At 39.9% G+C, this 20,499-nt stretch overlaps 1 protein-coding gene across 1 annotated transcript in view; it reads right to left on the bottom strand.

The window, feature by feature from the left end:
• Positions 1-275: 275 nt before the first annotated feature.
• The window catches only part of LOC104611951 (dynamin-related protein 3A-like), a 35,172-nt gene continuing 14,948 nt past the window's right edge, over positions 276-20,499 (bottom strand). Inside the window, exons 7-20 of the mRNA XM_010279255.3 lie at positions 18,891-19,004; positions 18,553-18,601; positions 18,337-18,446; positions 4,889-4,981; positions 4,703-4,795; positions 4,448-4,585; positions 3,288-3,401; positions 3,056-3,154; positions 2,843-2,885; positions 2,581-2,729; positions 2,330-2,476; positions 1,957-2,009; positions 1,717-1,816; positions 276-1,286 (exon numbers count right to left, since the gene is read on the bottom strand). Coding sequence (XP_010277557.1) covers positions 1,008-1,286; positions 1,717-1,816; positions 1,957-2,009; positions 2,330-2,476; positions 2,581-2,729; positions 2,843-2,885; positions 3,056-3,154; positions 3,288-3,401; positions 4,448-4,585; positions 4,703-4,795; positions 4,889-4,981; positions 18,337-18,446; positions 18,553-18,601; positions 18,891-19,004 — 1,581 coding nt within the window. The 3' untranslated portion in view covers positions 276-1,007. The remainder of the gene's footprint in view (positions 1,287-1,716; positions 1,817-1,956; positions 2,010-2,329; positions 2,477-2,580; positions 2,730-2,842; positions 2,886-3,055; positions 3,155-3,287; positions 3,402-4,447; positions 4,586-4,702; positions 4,796-4,888; positions 4,982-18,336; positions 18,447-18,552; positions 18,602-18,890; positions 19,005-20,499) is intronic.

The raw sequence follows: 20,499 nt of genomic DNA, 5'->3' as shown, positions 1-20,499 counted from the left end.
CTACGTATGCCAATTAAGGTGTTTTTGGGTACTTTTAGAAGAGATGAAGGCAAGCATTGACGCTGTCCTCTAGGCTCTAGCGAGATGCCTTAATTTCCAACTGGGCTGGGGTGGATTCAAATTTTAACTTTATTTTCTTTGTTTGGGTTTATATGACAGATTAATGGGTGAATAGGAGTATAGGACCGGTTGGATTTTGGTCATAGGGATTAGGGAGAAGGAACAAGGGGAAAAAAGGAAAGCAAAAATACAGGAAAAAGGCGGCACACATTATCTAATTCTCCTTTAAAATGAAGATAAATTTGATAATTATTATAGCTGCACAAGATCAGTAATTCATCGAATAACAAAGCTACAGGGAATAGGAATCCAATATTACCTCCAACACCGGCTACTTACAAAACATCTCTTACCAAAGTTGCACCATGTTGTGTTCCTTCATCCATATCCCCATAATCAAATAAAAAACTAGGAAACAAAATTTCGAATTCAAAACTGAAATTTAAGGTATGGTATCATCTCCAAATTCCAGGCAGTTGGTAACTTGAATTCCAAAACTGTGCAATGATCATCCGAGTCAGCTGGGGAGTGAACTTAATTCTTGAAAGCCAAATCACCTGATGCAGATGTCTTCTCATACACCAGCCATGAGCATACTGGTTCAAACAAAACCCACCAGCACTCTCCTCAGCAAGGCTACTTGTAAGGCAAAAAACAATGGTGGAGCTTCCCGTAGAACAGGGAAAATTACCAGCTCCTATTATTCTGTTAGGGGCATCATTCAACAACGCATGTTATATCTATTATATTTTAACAAGAAACAAATGGAAATATACGCAAGGCAGCCTCTTTTTGACTTGCATTTATCTTGTTAGAAGAGACTGACTATCCATGGGGTCAACTCTGGAGGATGAATGGCCCAAATATATTGGAGAAGGTGACCAAAAGAATATATAGATTTAGTGCCCTCAAACCCTTAGCTTTAGACCCAATGCAGTCTCAATTGTCTATAAATCAACCGTTGGATAGGCTCCAAGTGTAGAATGGCGTCCACTTCCATTGGAATCAGCACTTGCATGCAATGGTGATTGTAATTCTCCCGAGTGTGATGACTTTCGGGACTTTGGGTTCTTGGGAGATGCTGTATAAGATGTACCATAATCATTGCCTGTACTATACAATGAAGATGAGGTAAGTCCGTGGATCTTAGGCAACCCAGTGGGATCTGTACCCAAACTGTAACCTTTCTCAACAGTTTCAGCTTCAAGTGGCAATTCGTCCAATGTCTACAGGTAGAAGAAAAAAAATGGGCAAATATGATCAGAATGGAAGAAAAATAATGTAGTTTTGTGCTTATATGACTACTAACTATAAAAATAAAAGAAAAAGAAAATAAAGAAGAAGAACATCTCATGAAAGTCTACCAACAGCAGATACACATAACCCATGAGCAAGGAGAGCCATTTTGATGGGTCTTGGCATCCCACCCTGGGTGACCAGCCATCCATCGACTATTCTTTCCAGATGGACAACCTTATTCTTTCTGACCATCCAAAATGTGAAATATGGATGGTTGGGGTCATAAACCCAGACCACCATAATGTTTGGATAGATGAAGTGTGCTCTGTGAATCACAAGTACTGCTGTGCTATTTGTGAACCGCAGACATGAAATGTGCTCTGTGGGATGATCTCAAGAGAATCATGAGACACCTACCCTGAAAGCTTGTTGGAGAACTCGCAGCATCTCTCGACTGCGCTTCCTTTTCATGGCAATCTCGTCAGGTTCCTGAAGCATCTCTTCAAAAAGATTTTCTCTGTTGTGGAACAAAATACCAGAACATAGTACCAAATGCAAATACAAGGAAGTTTCACTGGTGATCCAGTTCAAGTTCAACTGGCAACAAAGAAATAAGGAATCAAGCAAAATCCAACTAGAGAAATCCATATACCCTACCTGTAAAGCTTTTTGATGAAGACATTACGGAGCTCTCGTTTGGTATGGTTGACCTGGTATGAAGTGACAATTATCAGATATTCACATACCTTGAATGTAGACCCAATTAAAAGAAAACAATGACAGGTCCCTCTTTTTGTGATTATGACAAATTTATTATCCCATACAGATTAAAATCACATAATTGGCACCCAATTACTAACAATCACATCTAAGCAGAAGCCTGCATGAGATTCATAAATAGAAAAAACACCACTTAGAGAGATTAAACGAGTACAGGAGCCCAGAGATGGACTCGTGCATTACACTACTACAAGGTGAATAAAGCATGTTTTATTACATGATGAATGGTCTCAAGGCCAGGAGTATATACCAGAAAGTGCATAATCGCTTTAGGCACAGAATCCTCAATATTCTTCCTTACGATATCATAATATGATCTCAATAGCAGTTTTGTGACTGCAACTTCAATTGCCTCTTGCTCTGTATGCGTATCTGAAGGCTTCAAAACCACTGGAGGCTAACCATGAAGTATCAACCAGCAAGTCTCATCAGAATGAAAAAAAGCAAGTAAACCTGGCATTTGGTGCTTAATCGGTTATGATGTGAAACTCATTCAGTTACCTCTTTCAGCTGGATCATTGAGAGAGAATGCTCCATGCCATGAGTAGGTTCACTATGTGGCTTGTTTATTGAGATCTCCCTTGTAGATGTACGGTTCTCACTTCCACCAAAAATTGAGGAAATTCCCCAACTTGAAGTGGTTGCATTTCCTGCTTAACAATCAAATCATCAACAAACTAAACACACTAATAGTACATACATCAGAGTCCAGATGATCCAGGATATGCTATCTATAAACATCCATCATTCAAGTGCACATTACCAGATGATCCAGATCTCTCATTATCTACAGCAGGCCGAACTCCCTGTTTGTCACCCAGATGAAAGTATAAGAAACAAAGGTAAATCAAGTGAAGAATGTCAAAACATAGCAATACCTGGTTACTTTATCTGAAAAGATGTGAGAACATGATTCTAGCCATTAAATAGAACATAGGAAATATAAAGAAAATGTGCAGAAACATAGTCCATGTACCTGATCTGGAACAATTCCATTTGCTGATGTCCTAGCAAGAATAGCTCGAGACTTCAAACTCTTTTCAGATGCAGGTATTTTATCAGAATCTACTCCATCCTAAATTCACAATATGCAAACAAATTACAAAATAAAAATTGAATGATTATGGTCCTCACTCCACTCTATTTACCATAGATATTGAAGTAACTAAGCATATCTACTTGCTCTTTTAAACAGGTTACAAGCATACCTTTGATTTAGGCAAAGGTACAGATAACCTGGCAGACTTGACCTGCTGCAATGCAATCTCTACAGCTTTGCTCCCACCAATAAAATTTGGGTGAGAAGTGTTCATGTAGTCCATCTACAAACACAGTTAGTTTAATGGTTTTGGTCCAAAGTGCATAAAAACAAATACAGATCTAAGAATTTAGAAACTAGTAGAACTGCATTAAAAAGCATATAACTGCATTATTAAGACACGAGAGATGGTAGAAGCTCTGTCCCCTGCAGCAAAGTAAGAATTGGATATAGAAGTCATTTGCCAAAAGAAAGAACAAAACATGCAGTTTGGAAAAATAACAGTTACTTGAACAGAAATATGATGTGAACACCTTATAGCCAAATTTTATAGGTATGCTCTCTTATCCACAGCTGCATAAAACCATAATAATCCTATATGTTAATTTCCCCATGGAAAAATAACATATTTACATCTGATGATAGACCTAAAACTAAATTTAAAGACATTTTAGCATACCCTTGTGCCACATTTTCCGGGTTCTAGTGAAAAGCATTTCAAGTTCGCAACAAGCTTACTTACAAATATAAATTGGGTGTAATGTGAGCACATCAAGTGTTCTAAAAGCAAGAAGCACAACTAAAATGTAAGAGGTTCCTATAGCCCTAAGTGCACGGAAAGGAACAAGACAAAGTGCACACCTGAACAATGTAAGGCACCACTTTCGAACAAAAATAAAAGAAAATATATAAGAATATGGAAATCTAAGTTTTGAAAGAAATAAAATAATTCAGATAATCTTTAGTGCAATTGGTTAGATGTCATGTTAACACAAATGTTGTAGTCTTGTGGGTTCAAGTCCTATAAGGCTAATTTCTTAAACTCTAAACATCAAAGGCAATTGCTTATTCAAACACCATATTCAAGATTATTCAAACACCATACCTGGTACACCTTACACTTCAGCCCTGGCAATGTGCCTTTTTCAAAATTTGCACATTTTGCTCTTTTAAGCCTAGCTCTTTTTTCTTTTTTTTTTTTTTTTTTGCTAATGTCGTTCATTTGTCTTCTTAATACAAGACATTTTTAAAAGACAAAGAATTATAATTAAAATTACAAATCTAATCAGCACCATATTAAAATTTCAAGTATCCAGGGCATAAGCATACCTCCATTTCTATTATGTGTCCAATCATTGTTTCTGAAGGTTCAAGGCCTTCCCGCAAAAAATTTCCAATAACTTCATCCATGCGCTTTCTGAGAACAGGAAACCGCTGCAGCTCACTCGACAGACACCGGTGACTCATCTGAGGTAATAAATTTAGTGTCTCACAGATGCAAAACATAGGCTGCTGGTAATGAACCAAATATTTAACAATAAAGACAACCCTTTGGAAACTACAAAGATTGTCAAATCACCTAACCTTAATTAATTCGTCATAGATAAACCTCGCACACTGGAGGCTTGGATCCAATAAACGAGCTATTTGTCTCCGGACAAGATTCTCAAATGGCACCTAAATGTTTGTAGGTTCATAAAATATATATATACACAACTATCAACTGAAAGTTGGAAACTAAAAACCAGTAAACAGCACTATAATATCCACCTCTGGCACAAATAAAGCAGATTTTGGGCCAGTTGCATTTTGAATGGCAGTACGAATGTCATGATCAGTTAAGTCATCACATGGATCCACCTCCTGCATTATGACCCAAATTGCATCAAGTGTCAATGGTCAGCAAAAGCATCAAAATTAGCAATTTATTCCTATAATCTGTATTTCTGAGTAAGATCACAAAGCCAATGAATCTACCAAATGTTGTTCTAAAAGGTTATTAAAACATGCTCCCAGAAGCACATGGCAAGCAAAAGTCCTCATTAGAGTGCACAAAGCACAGCTGCAGGTACAAGCCTTGACTCTTTTTCCCCAAGGAGTACAAGCATTAACGTTGATAATGTTCCTGGAAGCTAGGATAATTGGGGCTTTGAGGCAGTTCTAGACATACTTCACAAAGGATTCGCTTTGTCTATTCTGGTCCAATAGAGGACACAATCATTAGAGTGGCAACATTGGCCTTGCTAGAGGGATTAAAATCAAAGCTCATTATGGAATTTCATCACCTGCAGGTAGAGAGACTAGCGAGTAGTGATCGGATGGATGAGAGTTGAGAAGGTTCCAATAGCATCTATTGCATCACACTCAAAAGGCTAGATCTTTGGAAAATAGGGTGAACATCTTCTTCAACTAGATTCAGAGATCTGTCACTTCTTTAGTGGATAGCTTTAATAGACCAGGAGTGGATAGAGTTGATAAATAACAGAAGCTGATTTATTAGGATAATATATTTGAGTTTTCATTGAACACATTCCATTTCAATTTGAGTTTTCATTTCTGTTCTTTTTTGCATTTTCTCATTCTTTTGATCATTTAACAAAATCCTCATTGCTCATGTGGTGCAAGCCTCAGCTCTTGATGAGTGATATAAGGTTACCAACATGTTTACCATACATCAAATTGGGGCACAAGCTTTATATGATTAAGCATGCAACAAAAAAAAGTACTGTTTGAGGAATGCCCTATTGTCACGGGGGTCAGACCGTGACACTATAGTGTTTCACCTTTCATATGCCTTCATAGTGAGGCCAATCTGTAAGGCTTTCATCAATATTTAGATCACCTAAGGGTTCTCTCTTTGATTCTTCTTTTGAGTTTATAATTTTTTTATCAATAACTGCAAGTTTCATTAAAACTAAAGGCAACTTTTGAGTTAATAATTTTTTTTGGATCAATAACCACATTTCATTAATTAATCACAAAAATATTACAAGGATGAAGATAAACTTTCTTATCTTCCAACTGGAGCTTGAGCTCCCAAGAACAGAAAAAGGAAAAAATTACACTTGTGCCCAAAACATTAACTCCCTCTCGACTCCTTGCATAGCAAACCCATCAGCAAAAAAGTTAGCTGATCTTGATTTCCATCTCTTGAACCAGCCATCTAAATTTCCTCCTCTCATTACTGTACATCTATAACCTGCTATTTCTTTATTCAGCCACCCTACCACCACCTCCAAATCCCCTTCAATGATGAGTTTTCTTATATTCATCTCCTTAGCTCTTTGGACTCCTTCCAGAACTACAAAGATCTCAGCCCTGAGAGAGTCACCCACTCCAATTGGGCCTGAAAACATGGCTGAAACAAACCCATTCTCATCCCTAAACACACCTCCAATCCCCGATTGTCCAGGATTCCCCCAACTACTCCCATCAAAGTTTAGTTTTAAAAAACCAGCCAATGGGGGAGTCCAAGAACACTCATTACTGTTTTGGGCTAGGTGCAATTAGCAATCTCACCCCACTTCCTCAATAAATCATCCACTGTGAAGTATGTAAACAGCTCTGAAGACTTCAGCCATTGTACTACCCTTATATGGATTAGTTCTCTCAATTCTTCATTATCTCTCTCTACTTCAGAGAAGATCCTAGAAATTCTTTCCTCCCACAAAGCCCAACATACTGCAACCCTCAAGCATCTCCACATGGTCCTTCCCCTTTTCATTCGGCACCTGAAGAAGGAAGGGGAAAAAAGGCTTTGCAAATTTGATGGAAGATTCCATCTACCCCCAAAGAGGGATAATGCCCACACCCAATTGTACTTAGCAAACTGGCAAGTTGCCAATAGATGAAAACCAGTTTCTCCATCCGCTTTACAAAGAACACATCAGTTAGGGGATAAACAAGTCTTGTGTCTCTTCTTTTTGAACAAATCACCAGTATTGATTATTTCCAGTTGATAAATTCCTCTAATCAAATCAATTATCAAACAACTTCTGTTTTTTATATTAAATTCTGGTTATTGCTTCTCAGTACTGCTATTATTTGTTAACTCTTGTGGCTCAAACAAGACAATATGAAAAAGACACTCTTTTCTTACCGAGTCAATTATGTGCAAAGTGTAGGTATATAGTGTTCGCTCAGACCCTCAGAGAACATCAAACAATACATTTACACCACGAGGGTGCATGTGAGCAACCCACAGTCAACCCTCTTGCTGCGATGAACCCGTAATGTACCACAAGTTCTGCAATGAACTCACAACGCGCATCACAGAACCGCGATAACCTGCAGTTCACTGAGCCCACTTGGTGACCCGAACCAAAGGAAACCATGGCCAAACCCGCAAAAGGGCCCCACACCTGTTCAAACGCACGATAAACTCACGGCCCGTTAAACGTGCGATGAATCCACGGCCTACGAGCCCATTCGCAACCCAAACCAAGAGAAACCCGAGCTAAGCCCATGACGAAGCCCGCACGTGCTCAAATCCAATATTCCCTTTTCCGATAAGAGACAAGCACCTTTATCTCCTACCCTTTTAGGATCTCAGGATCTCCCCCATAAATAGAGATCCTCTTCGTATTGAAATCCATTCAGCGTCCAGCACTCAAGCACTCTTTACTTTCAGATTCTTTACTCTAACACCCTCAGCCCGAAAGCCACTCCCCCTACTTCCCGGCCTTTCTCTGTCTTTCAAAGAGACCATTCCCCATCCAAGCCTTACCCAACCTACATAAAGATAAGTTAATTCTAAGGGAACAGTTTAGCTAGAGGAGGAGAGTTACAAATGCAGAGTTATATTGGAATTCTTATATTGGAATTCTACCCTTTTGGGTTAGACTATAGTTTAGGTTTCATGGAAGGCAAGATGTGCTTTTACTTCTTACAATGTTTTAAAATTTGAAGGCATTATAAAAGCATTCCAGCGTTCCAATACCTAGAGCCTGGAGGCATGATATGTACTTCAAAATGCAAGATGCATAATCCTCCTCAAGAGGAGGAGGAGAAGGAAGGAAGGAATTCCACTTCTTCCTCTTCTTTCTTTCTTTTTTCTTTCTTTCTTTCTTTCTTTGTCTGGAGACATACTAGAGGTGCATGAGGCATATGCCTCATGCAAAAGGTGCTTGAGGTGTATGCCTCAGAGGAATCTATGGCTCCAGATACACCTCACCATGAGGTGCACTATTGGCTTTCTGCCCAACACAAACACGGATTCGAGATAGTAATCTCCTAGAGAAGAAATGAGAGAAGGGAGAGAGAACAGATAGGTTTCTGGGTTGAATCTTTCATAGCTCTCTTATTACTTTGCATTGCATTTATAGATGTGCAAGTTGGTAGTTGTAACAAATCAAGAATCAAGATTACCACTTGTCTCTTGTACAACTAGATCTTGCTTGGCTGTTTTTACCCCATGTGCTTTTCTCCTTGAGTATACTTTGATAACTGGTTTATTGGCTCGGTCTTGGTTTCTAACAATTCCTCCACCCCCCCTCCGAAGCAACCTCGTCCTCAAGGATGCGGAGGAAATTGTTGCCTTAGAACTGAGCAGGCCTCCCATGTTGCATCCTCTAGAGGCAGTCCTTGCCATTCGACTAAAGCTTCCCGTACCACCTATTGATGTTGTTTGATCCAGCAATAACCCATGACCTGCTTTGGTTGAAAAATGGCATGTCCATCTTCATCAAATTCCGGTAGAGTTGGGGCAATGTAAGCTGAAGTACCCACATGTTTTTTCAATTTTGATACATGAAAGACAGGGTGGAGACGACAGGACTGGGGTAGAGATAATTTGTATGCAACCACTCCAACTCATTCAGTGATGGCAAATGGTCCATAGTACCTTGGAGATTAACTTGTGGCATCTTTGTCGCCCCAGTGAAGCCTGTCTATAAGGAAGAAGCTTCAAATAAACCAAATTACCTATGTTGTACTCGACCTGTCGGTGGTGTTTATCATATTGGGCCTTCATTTGTTGTTGAGCCCGTGTCAAATTTACTTCGAGCTCTTTGAGAATGTTGTCACTATCTGATAGGTGACTACCAACCGCTGCCACTGAGGTGGATCCTTTTTCATAGGGAAGAATGGGAGGTGGGTCACACCCATAAAGTGCCTTAAAGGACATCATGCCTAGGGAGACGTAGAAGGTGGAGTTATACCACAGTTCTACCCAGGGTAGCCACTGAACCCATTGTTGTGGGTTATCACTGGCGAAACACCTCAAATATGTTTCTAAACATTTATTAATAGCCTCTATTTGCCCATCTGTTTGTGGGTGGTAACTTGTAGGCCTATTAAGGGTGGAACCTTGGAGCTTGAAGTACTCATGCCAAAAATTGCTTAGAAATGTTGGATCACGATCCGACAAGATAGATTTCAGTGTGCCATGTAAACGTGTTATTTCCTTTACAAACACGGTTGCTACCGTTGCAGCACTATAGGGGTGTTACAATGGTATAAAATGGGTGTATTTTGATAACCGGTCAACTACCACCAATATGACGGAGCATCCCTTAGACTTGGGCAGACCCCCAATGAAGTCGAGGGAGATTTTCATATGACCCAGAAATTTGACACACAGTTCACAGACTTACAGCAGCGTTCACACACTCGAACATCAACAAAAGAAACTAGTATCCATTCAGCAGAAAACATTAGCATTTGGTCGGTTCTTCGAGAAACCGCCGGCTCTCCCAAACACTCACAATATTCTTTACTCAAAGAAAACATACCACCCCCTATCCCCCAAAGCCCCTTCTTATACTCTTCTGATAGCATAACTGACTCCCTCTATAAATGCCCAGCTGGCCTAGTTATAAATGCCCAAAAACTCTTCTTTTTTCATAACTGACATAGCTATAAATGCCCCAAGACTGTCCTTATAGCCTCCAGCTATAAATGCCCTCATGTGATTAATTGTTCAATTATTTTCCCCCTTTAGCTGATTGTTGACCTTTCCTCTTCCTGGCATATGTAAGGTTAATTGGGGGCCTATCATTACCCGCCGCCCAAAGTCTAACCTTGTCCTCAAGGTTAAAATGAGGAAACTGGTCTCGAAATAAGTCAAAGGGCTCCCAAGAATCTTCAAAATCAGGCATAGTGGATGAACGCACACCGCGCACGGCAGCAGGATAATGGAGCTTTGCAACTCTTCCAGTCTCTGAATAAAATTCCTTCTTTCTTGAAAGCTAGACCTTTTCAATCTCTTGACTGCTACCCTTGTTCCATCAGATAAAAGCCCACTATATGTGCCACCAGTCTTGGCATTTCCAACAAGATGGTTACCTTCACTGAAATTCTTTGTAATTGGCCTCAGTTCCTCATTGCTGAAAACTTTCCATGATGGGGTAACTGATGCAGATGTTGATGGATTAGATGCTTTGCAAGACCTTCTGCGCCTCTTGCTCCTCTTGTATGCAAGCAACCAAATTACAACAGCCAAAGTTGTGCAAAGGAACATCCCACTAACAGTTGCAAGGATGATAAGATACTCCTTGTGGCGGTGCAGGTGGTAGCATTTGTTCTCTATATCAAGCATACAAATGAACTCATGAGAGTTGTTGCATCTCTCACCCACAAGGGTTGGCTGGCCATTAGTCACTGATGTACAGGTATTGATTAGATTAATGCCTTTGCATGATGAATTGGAGCCATTGGAGTGAAATGGTGCCCCAGGGGAGATGGACTCATTCCCATGTGTTGCATTGTCAGACCACTTCAAACTAAAACCACCTGTAGAATTGAAGCCTCTTCCTCCAACCCAACAGCCTCTAACTGTATTAGTGCAGAGTTTTCCAGCAAAACTTAGTTCCTTGGCTGATGTCAGTGCTATCAATTGCCCCTTATAATCCCCACATCGGGACTCTGATTCATCCCAATAACTGGAGTTTTCTATCAGCCCAAAACACTTGCTCTTATTCGGACTGATTACCAGCAGGTCTCGTAGGGGAGCAGAGAGCACCTCGAATTGGCGACGATATTCCTTAACAGTAGAAGACTGATGTAATGAGAAGAGCTGCTCCTGTAAATTACCCTCCTGAGTCGATCGAAAACGTTCAAGGAGGAGCTCTTTGAATTCTGTCCAACCACGAAAAGGTCGCCGACCATCTTCCCAGTAATACCACGCCAATGCATCGCCCTCTAAACAGACAACTGCAGCTCGCAGACGCTCCGCCGAAAACAAGCCATTAATATCAAAATAGCGCTCCACGTGAAAAAGTCGGCCGTCTGGATTTTCCCCATCAAAAATAGGTAGCTCCAACTTCCGAGGAAGTGAGTCAGGAGTATGTTCCGGCACCGGCATCGAGGAAGACGTTGGAAATGCCGCACTCTTCCCTTTGTCAGTTGCACGACTCGATGCGACTAAAGGAGGAGCAATGTCAGTCGTGGACAAAGGAGCTGAATAGGCCTGTTGCTGAAGCAACAGATCAAAACGTCTTACCAAGTCTTGAACGCCCCCTTCCAGGGATGTGATCTTCGAAAGTCCAGCTGTTATCTCATCACGTAAGCCATCCACTTCAGAATGCAGAGAAGTCGAGCGTTCTTCGAAACCCTCCACCTGCGATGCCACTTCCTTAACTGTCACCATGGCTGAGGAAAGACGAGCTCTGATACCACTGATATGACCCAGAAATTTGACACGCAGTTCACAGACTTACAGCAGCGTTTACACACTCAAACATCAACAAAAGAAACTAGTATTCATTCAGCAGAAAACATTAACAGTTGGTCGGTTCTTCGAGAGACCGCCGGCTCTCCCAAACACTCACAATATTCTTTACTCAAAGAAAACATACCACCCCCTATCCCCCAAAGCCCCTTCTTATACTCTTCTGATAGCATAACTGACTCCCTCTATAAATGCCCAGCTGGCCTAGTTATAAATGCCCAAAAACTCTTCTTTTTTCATAACTGACATAGCTATAAATGCCCCAAGACTGTCCTTATTCCCTCCAGCTATAAATGCCCTCATGTGATTAATTGTTCAATTATTTTCCCCCCTTAGCTGATTGTTGACCTTTCCTCTTCCTGGCATACGTAAGGTTAATTAATTGGGGCCTATCAGATTTCTTCCCATACTAATTCCGGTATTTTTAGTGGTTAGAGAAGACCAGTTGGTGATTGTGCCTCGTAATTTTGGAGTTGGCACGTTGGGCATGCTGCTACAAATTCCTTAATGATGCACTTCATGCCCACCCAAAAATAGTGTGATGCAATGCAGCGGTATGTTCTTAAAATGCTTGAGTGCCCTCCCTCTGGTGAGCTGTGGTACAGTTGTAATAACTGAGGCAAGTGTGCTGAAGTGGATGAGAGAACCATGCGACCCTTGTACAAAAGAACTGGGCCTTGCACTGAGTAACCCGGTACCATTGCTGGATTTTGGGCCCATTTAGATTGAATTGATTGTAGTTTGGGGTCTTCTTGGGCTTCTTGTTTGAGGATGTCCAGTAGTGGGTACTGCGGTTTTGAGACTGTTAGAATGGAGGTTTCTTGTTTGCGAGATAAGGCGCTGGCTGCTCTATTGGATGTGTCTGCCTACTCGATCACATAATCGAATCCCATGAGTTTGTAGGCCCACTTGAGTTGAGCTTCTGTATGGACCTGTTGTTCCAGCAAATGTTTCAAGCATTGCTGGTCTGTTCTTATGATGAACTTACGACCCATTAGATATGCTCTCCATTTTTGGACTGCAAGAACAATCGCCATCAATTTTCTTTCATATGTGGGTTTGCATAATGACTGCCCACTGAGGGCTTTGCTGAAATAGGCAATTGGCTGGCCCTCTTGCATCAGAACAGCTCCTAGGCCTCTTCCGGACGCATCACATTCAACAATTAAGGTTTTATTGAAATCTGGTAGGGCAAGTGTTGGTGGGCTGGATAGAGCTTGCTTAAGTAGATTGAATGCAGCTTGGGTGTCATTCCATACAAAGGAATCCTTGCGCAATAGCTGGGTTAATGGGCCTACCATCTGCCCATATCCTTTTACAAATCTCCAATAATACCCTGAGAGGCCCAAGAATCCCCTTAGGCTCTTGAGAGATGTGGACTGGGGCCATGATTTGATGGCGGCTACCTTCTCTAGATCGGCTGAGACGATGCCTTTGCTCACCACGTGACCCAAATAATGAATCCGGGTTTTGCCAAAATCACATTTAGATTTTTTTGCAAACAGTTGATGGTGCCATTAAGTTTCTAATGTGATTCTAGGATGGTCCAAATGAGCAGCCCAATCTGTGCTATATACAAGAATATCATCAAAAAACACAAGTATGAAACGACAAAGGTATGGACGAAATACCTCATTCATGAGTGACTGGAATGTTGATGGCGCATTTGTGAATCGAATGGCATTACTAGGAACTCATAACGGCCATCGTGTGTTCTAAATGTCGTTTTGTGGACATCATCTGGGTGGACCCTTACTTGATGATAGCCGGATCTTAAATCCAACTTGGAGAAGATAGTGGCTGATCTGAGTTCGTCCAAGAATTCTTCGATCAGTGGTATTGGGAACCTATCCTTGACAGTAATCTGGTTTAATGCCCGGTAATCAATGCAGAATCGCCAAGTACCGCCTTTCTTCTTGACAAGCAGCACCGGTGATGAATAGGGACTGGAGCTGGGTTGTATGTGTTGCTTGGATATCAGTTCAGCTACAATCCTTTCTATTTTATTTTTTTTGATAGTTTGGATACTTGTATGGTCTTACATTTGCCGGCGGAGCACCTGGTGTGATCGGGATTATGTGATCACTTTGCCTGGATGGTGGCAACCCCTGGGGTTCCTTGAATACATCCTCAAAGTTCGCCAAGAGTCATTGGAGCTCCCTGGATATCTCTAGCTGTGGTTGTTCTGAATTCAATTCTGTCAGCTTGGGACTGTTTGGGCTTAGGCCCATATTCATCAAAAGGTGGTGTCCTTGCTATATGCAGCACTTAATCATGGATTGGAGGCCTTGATTCTGGGCTGTTATGGGCCTTACACCTTGGAGATGGCAATCCACGCCATCCACAGAAAAGTCCATTGTCATGCGCCCCTAACCACATACCACTGGGCCTAGTTGGGTGACCCAATAGACGCCGAGCACAATGTCTGCTCCTAAGAACTGAAGAGGATGCAGGTCAGCCTGAAGAAGATAGCCTTGTACCTTCATTATAGCATTTTTTCATAGGCCGAAGCATGGAAGGTTATGGCCATTGGCGACCCAAACGTTGAAAGGTTGGGTCTGATACACAGTTAGGCCTAATTGCTTGGATAAAATCTCAAAAATGAAATTTAATGTGCTGTCGCTATCTATTAGAATAGATACAGGTTTACCCGACACTATTCCTTCGACCCTCATTGTTCTTGGGGAGCTGGAACCATTCAGGGCATGTAAAGAGATCTCCGGTGAGTCTTGGTTGTTCTCCTCTAGGCTATTAGAGTCTGCCAAATTCTCTAATTCTTCTGACTCATCAGTTTGGAGTAGATAGGCCCTTTGAATCTTGCATTTGTGTCCAGGGCCGAACTTCTCTTCACAATTGTAGCAAAGGTCGCGCTCCCGGCGATTTTGCATCTCAGTCCAAGAAAGCTTCTCGTAAGGGACTAATGCCTGTGAATTCTGTTTTAGAGCTGGGGATATTATGGGCTTGGATTGAATTGGTTCGATTCTGGGTGGATTCTTGATGAGAGGGGCAGACTGGAGTAGTCGACCAATCTTTTTCCACTAGTTCAGTTTTTCTTCTTGCAATCTTGCAAGTCCCACAGCAGCCATGACAGAGGAGGGCTTCATGCTCTTCACTTCGACTCTGATGTCGTCACACAGGCCCTTGATGAAGCTCCCGAGCAATGCAATTTCAGGCCACCCTTGTATACGATTTGCCAGCTTCTCAAACTCCTACTGGTATTCCCGGACAGTACCCCTTTGGCGTAATTTGGACAAGGCTTCGTCGTGATTTTCGAACCCAGTGGGTCCAAATCTTACGCACAAAGCCTCAATGAAGTCTACCCAAGAAACTTGAGGGTGGGAATGCCAAAACCATTGAAACCATACAACAGCTTCACCTTCTAAATGGAATGAAGCAACCAGAACATGTTCATTGCTGGGTGTCTCGTGGAACTCAAAGTAACGTTCAGCTTTAAAAATCCATGGGACTGGATCGTCACCTAAATACCTTTGGGAAGTCAAGTTTTTCCCAATCGAGTGTTGATTTGTCTTTGTTCTCGACCGGTGACTTCTTGATCGCTTTCCAGGTTATTGTTAGTGGCACTCCTCCCAATCTGCGCCAGTATGGCATTCAACGACTCCTTAATGTTTTGGAGGTCGGTGGTGACCTTGTGCAGGCCGATCTCCATTTGTTCGACCCTGACTTCCATGGAGTTGGATCGTGTGCTTGGCATTGGCTCTGGTATCAGTTGTTGGGTTTCTGCCCAACACAGACATTGATTCGAGATAGTGTGATCTCCTAGAGAAGAAATGAGAGAAGGGAGAGAGAACAAAGAGGTTTCTGGGTTGAATCCTTCATAGCTCTCTTATTACTTTGCCTTGTATTTATAGATGTACAAGTTGGTTGTTGTAACAAATCAATAATCAAGATTACCACTTGTCTCTTGTACAGTTGGATCTTGCTTAGCTGGATCTTGCCTTGGTTTCTAACATGCACCTCCAAGTATAAGCTTCAAATGCATTTTGGTTGTATGTTCTCCCTGATTTTTTAAACCTTCATATCAAAATCTATCAAATATAAAGAAATAAGTTCATCTAGGTCACACAAGATAGAAGTTGAAGACCGCATATCAACAATAGAATCATATTCCTCTTTTTTTGATAAGTTAGAATCCTTTTCCATTTTATTAAATCCTTTGTTAGATGCCCCATATTTTTTTTTTACAATAGGAGAATGACATTCTTCATTTAGAATATGATCACATCATCATCATCATCATCATCATCATCATCATCTAAGCCTTGTCCCAACCATATGGGGTTGGCTACACATTCGTCATGTAATATTGTTAAAATCTTACGATTTACGATATGATTCACGATTTGAATCATGAATATCCAAGGGTTTCAATTCAATTTGAATCTTAAGTTTGAATCCTTTTCTGCAAAAAAAAAAAAAAATATATATATATATATATATATATATTACAATTTTTGTTTGAATCCTACTATTTGATTCATATTACAATTTGTGCGATTAATTGTGACTCAAATTAATTCAATTAAGAATTAGTTATCTACTTTATCATTTTGTTTTGTCAAGGGTGACTTGTTTTAAAGACCTTACTAGAAACTGATTTATTACGTTATTTAAGACTATATATTGAGTTTATTTGCTATCTTGTGTTGGATAAAGAGCCATTGTATGTGGATCATTTGACTTTCAAGTCAAACTTGATTATTGTTTTAGGTGCATATATGGTAGATATGACTTAAAAATAACACTTTTCTATATATATTTAGTCTTTTAGGATGCCTAGATTTAATTTTTGACATCTTTGTAAAAATTAGAAATAATCTTACGATTTACGATACGGTTCAGGATTCGATTCATTTCAACTTTCTGGACGATTTATGATTTTTAGAACATACTCCTAGTTCATCATTCCCTTCTGTTTAGGCCATCCTAACAATTGTGAACACTTGAGGTCATTTTTCAGTACTTCAACCCATGCACTTTTTGTCACCTAATGGAACTACTTTCTTTTTCGATGAATCCTAATGGAACTACTTTCCCTTCTTAGACTGCTTTCCCTCATTTTGTCACCTAATGGAACTACCCCCAGGTTCCTTTAAGCAATTCCATTTCCAATCCTCTCTTTCCTAGTTTTCCCACTCATCCATCTCAACAGTCACATTTCTGTCACACTCAATTTTTTATCTGATTTCTGACTGTCTAACACTCTCCTCCATACAACACTACTGGCCCTAAATCTCAACAGTTGTTGAATATATGTAGAGAAAAAGTTTGTCCTAAATTTCCATATACCTAAATTTTATGTTCTTCAATTAAAACAATTTTATCAAAAAAGGGAAATAAATGATGAAAGCAGGGTCTTCCCTGAGAATACTCAATTTAACAGCCTAATATCACCATAGAAACCATTGCAAAAAAGGAGCAAAAAGTCAGGGTCCAAAGACACAAAGGTGCCATTTGATAATTGCTGAAATAGGTGGTGAAAGTAGAAAAATATTCATGCAGACCAGTGCATGAGGCTCCCACCAATGCAGGGTCTGGGGAGGAGCAGACGTATGCAGCCTTACCCCTGCACATACAGAGAGGCTGTTTCCAAGAAACCCAAAAACAAGAGATGAAGAAAAAAAGGATGAAATAGATGATGGAACCCAGCTTAAAAAAATGATGGTCCAAGCAAAAGCAAGGAAGGGCAGGCAAAACTGGCTAAGTCAGATATGGGGACCAAGGTTCAAGGTATCACAACATATCAGTGTGTATTGTATGATACAAATTGGTTTTTGAACCCACTGATACATAAAATCCAAGGATTTAGGACAAAAGGACATTTCCAAACGTTAATACTCTTCCTAGTGACATTGATAAAAAAAAAATACTCTTCCTAGTGATAGCCTGGTTCAAATCTTTGAAATATGAAGCCTTTTAAAACTATGAGTATCGCTCCCTTGAATCTTCTTTTTCACGAACCATTTTCTTCTTCAAGTTGCTTCACTGTACTACTTAACCACTTACTCTTTCATCAAGGAAATAATTGGTTCTATTTTCTAGAAAAACTAAAGCCAGAGAAAGGTGAGATGATTCATTTTTTTCGTACTTTTTTTTCCAATGGTAATGATGACCATGTCTCATGCTCTAATGTTTTATAGAAGTGCTACCAATTCAAGCAAAAAATGATGTTACATAAGACATCACGAGGCTGTAGGCAGAACAAAATGTGCTTTTTCTTTATGATGGGAACATTCATAATTTTATTGATGTATGATTAAAAATTAGTTAGTTACACAGTTACAGAATGTGCCAAGCACAACTCTTTGATAGGCTAGCCCCTCTAAGTCTGCTCTCAGTCCAATGGAATATCTTTTTTATTTCATTTAATGTCTGCATTACAGTGGAAGGCAAAGAATATTACAGAGAAATAAGAAATATGGTACCCCTCATTCCAAAAAGTCACTTGCAACACATAAAATGTTGTATTCAAAATGGAAGAACTGATAAAAGGTTATTTGGAGAGAAACATGAGAAAAGTAAGGATACGCACTTCCAAACTCTTCACAAAAATTTGTTGGAAGACATAATGAATTCGTGCTCCACCAGACAGCTCAGTTGTTGCCATTTCTTCATTTTTCCCCTCAATCATTGATGTAAAGGCTGTCATCAACAATTCATCTATGAGCAATGAACTGAACCATATTCAAAAGTATCATGAAATAAAAGGGATGAACATGACATTAAATAAAGGATTGTCCATGGTTACCTTCACAGTATTTGGAAAGAATGTTCAGGAGGAGAGTTCCCTGACCAGCCTGTAAGTTATAAGAAGCATGTAAAACTGAACAAATACAAGGATAATGGTAGTATATAACTCTTAGCTTATAGGTAAAATTTTTCATAATAGAGAAACAATATACATCCCCTCTCCCTCCACCCCCACCTCCCCCCCCCCCAAAAAAAAAGAAGCATTTCAAAAGCGAAAACATTTGCATAAAGAACAAGTAATAGACTTGAGAAAGAATGCCATAGAACACAATCAATACAAGTTCACACTTAGAACTGTATATTGTATCAATGTCAAATTATGAATAAAACTCCTACCTTTGATTCTGTTATTTCCCCATAGCTGGAATGCTCCTTTGCCACAGAAACCAATGCTGAACTTATTCGTGACTTCAGACCTGGAAGCACTGTCTTTATGTGCTGCACCAGAACCTGAACACAAAATACCACATGAAGCATAGGTTAAAACAGAAATACAAGGAAATAGATTAGTGCTAATACAGTGTTTTAAAAGCACAAGGCACAAAAAAAAGTGCAAAGGCCATTTTGTGCCCGAGGTACAAGGCACAAGGTAAGGTGCATGCCTTTCTGAAGCAAGGCACAAAAAATGCTAAAAAATTCAAAAAATGCCAAAAAATAAAAATCAAAATATAAACATAATATTAATTAAAAATATAAACTTAAATTTTAAAATAAGTGCTTTAAAAAACCTATTATCTCAAATTAAAATACATAAACATAACATGTAAAAAAAAAAATTAAAACGAAAATTTAAAAATAAAATCAAGCATAACATATAAAACATATTCAAGCATCTAAACTCTTAATCCCTTTGTTTTTTTCCCAATTGCATTACTTCAAATAGCCTATGTGATGATAAACATTACGCATTCCTGATTCTATAAGCCGCCTTTGTACCAAGCCCCTCGAGACAAGCCCAAACAAGTCCATGTCAACGCCTTAAATTCTTAATCCCTATAAAAAAGGTTTTATAACTTTAAGTGTCTTTCAAAAATACCTTTTATCAAGATGAATGAATGAGCAATATCTTAGAGAAGGCCTAATGACATGGGTGATTGGTCTTTTATGATGCAAGTGTTGGATTGCTTTGGATTTGGGAAGAAATGGTGCAAATGGATATTGGGTTGTATTGAGACTCGTCATTATTCCATCCAGGTGAATGGAACTGTAGTGGATTACTTTCCAGCTATTAAGGGAATTAGACAAGAGGACCCCCTCTCTCCTTTCCTTTTTACTTTGATTGCAGAAGTTTTGGGGAAGTTAATTGAGAGAGCATATTCAAGAAGCCTTGTGAGGGGGTGGAGGGTTGGAAAAGATAGTATACCTATTACCCACTTACAATTTGTTGATGATACAATTATATTCTGTGAGGGGGAGGATGTGAAATGGGCCAGAAATTTAAAGTTGGTGGTTCAAGTGTTTGAACAAATGTCAAATATGAAGGTGAATTTTGATAAGAGCTGTGTGGTGGGGATCAATATGGAAGAGAGCTATAGTGGAGAGAGTTAAGGCTTTGGGGTGTGTGGTGTCTCAATGGCCTATGAATTATTTGGGGATGCCCCTAGGGGGTAACCCAAGGAAAGAGAGTTTCCATAGCCCTGTAATTGATAGGTTTACTAAGAAGTTAGCCTCTTGGAAGAAGAAGTACTTATCTCTAGGTGGCAGAATAACATTGATTAAGTCTATATTGGCTAGTTTGCCTATGTATTACTTATCAGTTTTAGGATCCCAATGAAGATAAAATAGGATTTGGAGAAGTTGATGAGGGACTTCTTGTAGGAACCAAGGGAGGAGAGGAAGGATTACGGGGTGAATTAGGAATTGGTCTCTAAAAGTAGGGCTGAAGGAGGGTTAGGATTAGGGAAACATTCGGAAGAAAAATGAAGCTCTGTTAGGAAAATGGATG

This window comes from Nelumbo nucifera, chromosome 1 (assembly GCF_055504915.1).
Source record: "Nelumbo nucifera cultivar China Antique chromosome 1, China Antique-T2T, whole genome shotgun sequence".
NCBI lineage: Eukaryota > Viridiplantae > Streptophyta > Magnoliopsida > Proteales > Nelumbonaceae > Nelumbo > Nelumbo nucifera.
Note: the sequence above shows the minus strand (reverse complement) of the source record. Positions and strands in the feature narration are given on the sequence as shown.